The sequence below is a fragment of the Cynoglossus semilaevis genome, chromosome 2, assembly GCF_000523025.1.
Source record: "Cynoglossus semilaevis isolate Cse_v1.0 chromosome 2, Cse_v1.0, whole genome shotgun sequence".
NCBI classification, from domain to species: domain Eukaryota; kingdom Metazoa; phylum Chordata; class Actinopteri; order Pleuronectiformes; family Cynoglossidae; genus Cynoglossus; species Cynoglossus semilaevis.
Window position 1 is genome coordinate 8370961 of NC_024308.1, and position 8705 is coordinate 8379665.

The window sequence follows — 8705 nt, forward strand, 5'->3', positions numbered from 1 at the left end:
ATTTGAGACATGAAATTGAAGAAATAACTTCTGAGAACCTGAGTTTAAAAGGGAGCCTTGAAAATGCCCTAAACGAAAGAAAGCATGAGAATGTGGTTGCTCAATGTCAACACCAAAGGGACACTGCTCAGATAGACCATCTAAACCTTAAAATAGATGATCTTCTTTCAGAGAACGGGAGCTTGCAATGTAAACTTGAAGATGCCATCAATGAGAGACAGTTTGTTTTTTCTGAGCAGAAACAGGATGTATTTAATCTAGACCATCTTATCCATGAAAATCAACAGTTGGCATCTGAGAACAAGAGGCTTCAAACTAAAATTGAGGATGTTTTGAAAGAGAGACAGCGTGGTTTTGAGATTCTTATTTTTCAACAGCGAAAGGATGCGGAGAAGTTAGACAAACTAACCTACGAAAACCAAAAACTCTCAAATGAGATCAAGAGGTTAAAAGGTAACTTTGAAGACGCATTGAATGATATTCAACATGCTTATGAGACTGCGGTTTCTCAAAGGAAGACAGATGCAGAAATATTAGCTAATTTAAAAAATGACAACAAACATCTTGTGAATGAAAACAAAAACCTGCAAAGTAAACTAGAGGAAGCCTTGAATGACAGGTGTTGTGCTCATGAGGTGGTGGTCTCTCAACAGCAAAAGGACAAAGATAAAGTGAACCAGCTCACACTGGAAAATCATCAGCTGGCTTTTGAGAAGAAGAGCCTGCAAGGAAAATTAGAGGAATCACTAAGAGAGAGACAGCAGGCCAGTGAGGCTGCTGACCGTAAGAACCAAAATCTGACTGATAAAATAGAACAACTGACCTCTGAGAATAAGAGCCTCGACGATGCCCTAAACAAGAGTAGGCATGCTTATCAAACTGCTGCCTCCAAGCAGCAGGTGGATGCAGAAAGACTGTCCCATCTGACTCAAGACCTCCAGAAACTGACTAATGATAACATTGCTCTGAGAGATAAACTTGAGCTTGCTAAATGTCAGCATCAAAAGGATGCAGATACACTGAACAATCTAACCATTGAAATACAACAAATGCTTTCTAAGAACGATAGCCTTCAGTATAAACTCAAAGATATATTGAGTGAGAGGCAGTACGCTCAGGAGACTGCTGCTGCTCAGCAGCAGAAAAATACTGATGATCTGAATCACCTTATATGCGAGAATCAAAAACTAACAACTAAGAACAATGACTTACAAGATAAACTTGAGCAAACTGTGAATGAAATACAAAATGCTTATCAAACGTCTTTCTCTCAGCAGCAGAAGGATGCTGAACAAATGTCCCATCTGAGTCAAGAAGTTCAAACCCTGACTGCTAATAACAATACGCTTAAAAGTAAACTGGAGACGGCTTTGAGTGAGAAACAGGTTGTTCATGAAGCTGCTGAATCTCAGCATCAGAGGGATGCAGATAAACTAGACCACCTCATTCAAGAAATAAAACTAATGGCAGCTGAGAAGGAGACACTTTGCTACAAACTTAATGATGCCCTGCTCAAGAGGCAGGAGGACACAGATAAATTAAATCACCTTATTTGTGAAAATCAACAACTAACAACTGAGAACAAAAAGCTGCATGTTAAACTAGAGGATGCCCTGAATGATATCCAACGCTCTAAATGTACGTCTCTCTCACAGCAGCAGAAGGATTCAGAAGTGATGGCTCATCTAACTAATGAAAACCAACTACTGGGTTTTGAGAACAAAGACCTGAAAGGTAAACTGGAAGATGTCTTGCATCAGAGACAGCAAGACCTTAAAGCTGCTATGTCCAAACAGCAAAAAGACAAAAATAAAATAGACAATTTAAGAACAAAATTTCACCAATTAGTCGTTGAGAACGATAGGTTACAGGCCAAGTTCAAAGACGCTGTCAGTGAAAAACAGTTAGCAAGAGATGCTGAGGATTCTCAGCACCAGAAGGACACTGGAAAAATTGATTCCCTTACCCGTGATTACCAACATCTGGTTTCCGAGAAGAAGATTCTGCAATGTAATCTAGAGGAAGCAGCAGAAAGAAATGATCTTTTGACTCACAGAATACAACAACTGGTTTGTGAAAACGAAAGCCTAAAGTGTTCACTTGAAGATGCCGTAAATGAGAAAAAATGTGTTCATGAAGCTTATGTCTGTCAACAGCAGAAAGATGTAAATAAACTGGAACAAGTGATTTGTGAGAACCAGAGGCTACAGGTCAAACTTGAGGACACACTGAAGGACAGACAGTGTATTCAAGAAGCAGCTGATTCACAGCAGCAAAAAGTTGGAGAAAAACTAGACAACCTCAATCATGAAATTTTACATTTGTTATCTGAGAATAAAAGGCTTCAAGGAAAACTTGAGGATTCACTCACTGAGAACAGACATGTTAAAGAGGCTGCTGAATTGAAGCAACGAAAGGATGCATGTAAACTGGACCACCTTTCTCAGAAAATTCAGCAACTTGCTTCTGAGAACAACAGGCTGCAAGGTAAACTTGAGGATGCTCTCAATAAGAAACAACTTGCTCACAAGGCTGTGGAAGCTCATCAGCAAGAATATCAAGTAAAACTGAATCAGTTAAATAGTGAAAACCAACAGATGGCTTTAGAAAAGATAGAACTGCAGAGTAAACTTCAGGATGCTGTGAATGATAGACAGCATGCTTATTTGACTGCTGCCTCTGATCAGCAAAAAGATGCGAAAAGACTGTCTGAGTTGACTGAGGAAGTGCAAACATTATCTTCTCAAAACAAGATTTTGCAGCATAAACTCGAGGATGCCCTCAGTGAAAAACTGCATGCTTTTCAGGCTGCTGAATCTCAACGTCAGAAAGATGCAAATATAGTGGAATGTCTGAGCTGTGAAATACAAAAACTGGTTTCTGAGAACGAAAGCCTGCGATCTAAAGCCGACATTGCCTTGAAGGAAAGACAGCTTTCTGAAGAGGCTGCTCTGTCTCAACAGCAAAAGGATGCTGCTAGGCTAGACCACCTCTCTCATGAAAATCAACAACTTTCATCTGAAAACAAGAAGCTGCAGATTAAGCTTGATGATGCCTTGAAGGACAGACAGGAGACCTACGAGGCTTTGGTCTATCTACAGCAGAAAGATGCAGAAAAATTAGAACAACTTGTTCATGAAAACCGAAGACTGGCACATGAGAACAAGAGCTTGCAAGGTAATGTTGAGAATGTCCTAAATGATTGTCATCACGCTTATGATGTTGCCATCTCCCAAAGGCAGAAGGATACTGAAAGAATAGCTGGTTTAACTCGTGAGAATCAACAGTTAAGTTCTCAAAATAAGATTCTGCAGGATAAACTCCAGGATGCTCTCAGTGACTATCAGCGTGAGAAAATGGCTTCAGTCTCCCAGCAGCAAAAGGATGAACATAAAATCTGCCATCTTTCAAAAAAAATCAAGCAACTGGCATCAGAGAACAAGGAGCTGCAGGGGAAATTACGAGATGTGCTTAATGAAAGACAGTGTGCACTGGATGCTGTGAATTCACAGCTTCAAAAGGATGCAGGTGTGATAGATAACCTTACCTTTGAAAACCAACAGCTGGCTTCTGAGATCAAGAGGATACAAGAGAAATTGGAGGAGACATTGAGAGACAAAAATAATGATTATGAGGCTGCTCAGTCTCAGCTGCAGAAGAAGGTGGACCAAATAAACCATCTTACTAATGAAAATCAACACCTGGCTTTTGAGAATGACGGGCTGCAGAGTAGGCTTGATAGTACTTTGAAAGAAAAACAGCATGCATATGAGGCTGCTGTCTCTGAACAGCAAAAGGATGCCAAAAAATTGTCCAATTTGACAGAGGTTGTAGAAACACTCACTTCTGACAATTTGAACTTGCAAGGTAAAATTAAAGATGTCCTGAATCAGAGTCAGTTAGCTCATGAAGCTGCTGAATATCAACGTCAGAGAGATGCAGAAAAACTAGATCTCCTAACCCATGAAATGAAAAACATGATTTCAGAAAACAACAGTCTGCAATGTAAACTAGAGGATGCCCTTAAAGATAAGCAACTTGCTCACGAGGCTTATGTTTCTCGGCAGCAGCAGGACACAGATAAACTAAACCACCTTTCATACGAAAATCAACAACTAGCATCTGAAAACAAAAGGCTGCACAGTAAATTTGAGGATGTCCTAAGTGAGCGACACGTTGCCCATGAAGCTATCGTCTCTCAACAGCAAAAAGATGCAGATAAACTGCACCAATTACAGCATGAAGTCAAACAACTTGAACTTGGAAACACAAAGCTGCAAGATCAACTCCAGAATGCCCTAAATGACAGACGAAATGCTTACGAGGCACTTATATCCCACCAACAAAAGGAGGGAGACAAACTGGAACATCTTACTCAAGAAAACCAAAGACTGACACAGGAGAATGAGAGGCTGCAAAAACATGTTAAATGTACCCTGAATGACATACAGCAAACCTATGAGGATATTATGTCCCAAAGGCAAAAAGATGTAGAAAAATTAAACCATCTCAATCATGAAAACCAAGAGCTGGCTCTTAAGAACGAGAAGCTTCACAGTGAACTTACCAATGCTCTAAATGAGAAACAGTATGCTTGTGAAGTGGCTGCCTCCCAACAGCAAAATGATGCCAAAAAACTGTTGAATTTGACCAATGAACTAGAGAAACTCACCTTTGAAAACAAGAGCCTGCAGAATAAATTTGAAGGTGTCCTGAATGAGGCTCACAGTGTTGAGTCTCAACGTCAGAAGGATGCTGAGAAAGCTGACCACATGAACCACGAAATACAAACATTGGTGTCTGAAAAAAAGAGGCTGCAATGTAAAATGGACAGTGTTTTGAATGACCAACAGCAAGCCTATGGGACTTTCATCTCAGAGAAGCAGAAAGATGCAGAGAAACTAGAACTACTGGCCTATGAAAACCAAGAACTGACAAGTAAAAACAAAGTTCTGCATGATAAACTTGAGGAAAGGCAACGAGCCATTGAGGCTTCTGTCTTTCAGCAGCAGAGGGACAGAGATACATGTCAGCATCTCACTTATGAAAATCAACAAATGGCTGTTGAGAAGAAGAGGCTACAAGGTAACCTTGATGCTGCCCTGTGTGAAAGACAGCGTGCTTTTAAGGCCGCTGACTCTCAGCATCGCAAAGATACGGATGAGCTACAACGTCTGAGTAAAACAATACATCAGCTAGCCACAGAGAACAAAAGGCTTCTAGGTAAACTTGAGGAAACCCAGAGTGAAAAGCAGTCTGCCGTCGAAGCTGCTCAGTCTCAGCATCAGAGGGACACAGACAAAGTAGACCACCTGACTCAGAAATTGCAACAAGTGACTTCTGAGAACAAAAGACTATTAGGTAAACTCAAGGATGTCCAGAATGAGAAACAAAAGGCCAATGAAGCTGCTAAAATACAGCATCAGAAGGATGCTGAAAAGGTAGACCATCTGAATGGTGAATATCAAAAACTGGTTTCTGAGAACAAGGAGCTGAGATGTAGACTTACAGGGGCACTGGATGAGAGAAAACAGTCTCTTGAGGCTTCAGCTTCTCAACAACTGAAGGACAGAGATAAAATCAACAAACTTACTTGTGAAATCCAAAAGCATGTTTCTGAAAAGATGGTGTTACAAAGTAAACTTGAGGATGTCCTGTATGAAAAACAATGTGCGTACAAAGCTGCTGAATCTCGACAGCAGCAGGATGCAGATGCACTTCAACGTTTCACCCTTCAAAACCAACACCTGTCTTTGGAGAACAAAAAGCTTCAAGCTAAACTTGAGGCTGCCCTAAATGAAAACAGTCAAGTTTACAAAGCTGCTGCTTCTCAGCAGCAGATGGATACAAATAAACTTGAGCAAATGGCTGAAGAAAATCAAAAACTGAAAATTGAATACAAGAACATGCAAAGTAAACTTGAGGATGCAATAAATGAGAGGAAACTGGTCCAGGAAGCTGCAGTCTGTCAGCAGAATATTGACAGAAAAACACTTGACCATTTAAATAATGAAATGCAGCAACTGACTTTTGAAAACAGAAAACTTCAAACAAAAGTCGAAGATGGCCTGAATGAGAGACAACACGAGTATGAAGTCAGTGTCTCTAGACAGCAGAGAGATAAAGAAAGACTGGAACATCTAAATCAGGACAACCAACATTTGATTTCTGAAAACAAGAAGCTACAGGATAAACTTGATGAGTACCTCGAGGAGCGACATCTTTCCCATATATGTCTACAAGAAGACAAAAAAGCTATCAGCAACCTTGAGGAGGAAATGAAGAAAGAGAAAACTTGTTTGTTACTTGCACGTAAAAAGATTGAGATGCAAAAGAAAGTTTTAGCATCTTCAAAGAAAATGATGAAAAACATGCAGATACTGAAGATGGAGAACATCCAAATAAGAGCTAAATTCAAGGATGTGGAAACCAAGTATAACAGAGTCATGAATAAGAAAAATCTTTCTCATGACGCTGCTGTCTTGCAGCTACAGATGGACACTGATAAACTGGATCATCTGACCGAGGAAAACCAACAACTGGCTTCTGAGAACAAGAGACTGCAAAGGAAGCTTGATGATGCTTTGAAGAAAAGACAACGGGATCAAAAGGATGCTGTGTTTCAGCGGCAGAATGATGCAGATAAAGTGGCCCAACTGACCAGTAAAATCCAGAAGCTAACTTCTGAGAATCAAAGGTTGAAGGAGGAAGTGGAAGATGCCGTAAGTGAGAAACAGCGTGCATGCAAGACTGTGTACTCTGAGCAGCAGAAGAATGCTGATGACCTGAATCGTCTTCATCATATAAACCAAGAACTAACTTTTGAGAACAAACGGTTTCAAGATAGTCTAGAAGATGCTCTAACGGAAAGTCAGCAGGCTAAAAAGCAGCTCCATGAAGACAGAGAATGTTGCAGCAGACTTGAGGAGGAAGTCAGGAAACAGAGAATGCGCTTCTTAAAAGTGCGTAAGATTTTTGAGATGCAAAAGAAAGCTTTTGCTGCCACAAGGGGCAGGATTTATGACATGCAGACACTCAAAATGGAGAATAACAATTTAAAACTCCAATTGAAGGACTTTGAGACAAAATATGGAAGACTAACAGCCCGACACCACTCTCTGTGTCAACTTCACAGAGAGATGATGTCACGGAAGGATGACACCATCGCTGTGAATCAAACTACAATAGCTGAGCTGGAGTTAAGGATACAGGCTTTTAACACACAACAACTGGAGAGCAAAACACGTCAGGCCAAACTTGAGGAAACGCTGAGACAGGAAAAAACACACAGCACTGTTTTGCGACAGAAAGCAGATCAACTTCTCTTGTTGATGAAGCGGAAAGAGCCATTTTTGAGTACCGCGGTGAAGAACTAATTCAGGCTCTTAGAAATGCAGATTAACACATTGGAAGAGTAGCATTAATAAATGCATTATTCTCATTTATATGATTATTGACATCAAGTTGAACTACTGAAAAATGGCTGCCTCATAGAACTGTCAGAAAATGATAAAGGCTAAAGGGCAACCACAACAGGACACAACACAACTGAACTCTGCTGTCTGTCAATCCTATCAATCCAAAAGAAAAATAACAATACATGAAGTTAATCTGTCAATCCTATCAATCTAAAGAAAAATAACAATACATGAAGTTAAAAGATAATGTCTGCTATTACCCATCTATAGTGACCATCAGTGTAATATCCATACAAGTAAAAGACAACATTTTCCTTCTTTTGTCTATATTTTTGTCCTGTACTTAACGTTTGATGTTGATAACAAATGTATAAAGGTTTTATAATAGTTTTATATCCAAGAAAAAAAGATGAAACAGTTGTTTTTAGTTCTAAGTGTGTAAGTCTGATGTCGGAATAGATAATAAAAAAAATCACTGTGACTGTATATTTGTATAGTCATCCTTTTAATACTTACATATAAACACACACACATATACATTATATATATAATGCGTGTGGCTCTTATGACCCATGTAAATGTAGTCAGGTGTGTTCAGTATCAGTGACACTCCTTTATTGATAAACGTAACAGTCTGACACCAACTTTTTTGACCAATTTCAGTCAAATTATTTTATTACATTTTTAAAAAGTCAGATTAGCAAAATCTGTAACTAAAGAGCCACCAAAGTCTTTAATACTTACTGTGTTCTTTGAGCTTTTCCATCACACCAGCCTAATTATTTTTGGTGTCCTCTTGTATGTGAAGTACACAGAATGTGTACACATAAATTAAATTGTTTATTACAGATCATTAAACACATTGTGTTCAAAAAGAAATTATCTTAATGCGTGTCTTAATGTGATGACAGCTTTGTCTGTAAATCAACAACATCTGGAACCTAATATCTGATGTAAGGCACTTTAAAACACTTGACCCTCAAATATATCCATCACTGTTTTCTGTTATTGGTTGTGTGACAGTAAAACGAAAAAAGTTAAACATACTTAATAAATCACAAAGTGCACAAACTATGCAGCAACTTTGCTATATTGTCTAAAAGGAGGAAACGTATGTCCACACAGTTTACCACACACCTACGTTCCACACAGCTATGATGTTACTTAAGCAGTTCTTCAACATCTCGTGTGGTTGGTTGAAGCTCTTCCATGTCTTTTGGTTTGATGTTCAGCTGTCTTTGACAGTAAAGAAGTGAAGTCCCTTCATGGTCAACAGTCCAGGGTTTC

General features: G+C 39.3%; 2 protein-coding genes across 4 annotated transcripts in view; one reads left to right on the plus strand and one right to left on the minus strand.

Annotated features, from left to right (window-relative positions):
• The window catches only part of LOC103396920 (centromere-associated protein E-like), a 12541-nt gene extending 4943 nt beyond the window's left edge, over nt 1-7598 (plus strand). The window contains exon 3 of the mRNA XM_025053522.1: nt 6-7598. Within this exon, the coding sequence (XP_024909290.1) occupies nt 6-7376 (7371 nt within the window). The 3' untranslated portion in view covers nt 7377-7598. The remainder of the gene's footprint in view (nt 1-5) is intronic.
• A 312-nt stretch (nt 7599-7910) lies between these two features.
• dohh (deoxyhypusine hydroxylase/monooxygenase) overlaps nt 7911-8705 on the minus strand; it is a 3448-nt gene continuing 2653 nt past the window's right edge. For all 3 annotated transcript variants that reach the window (XM_008335100.3, XM_017042308.2, XM_025065664.1), the window contains exon 7: nt 7911-8705. The gene's annotated coding sequence lies outside the window, so the exon portion shown is untranslated.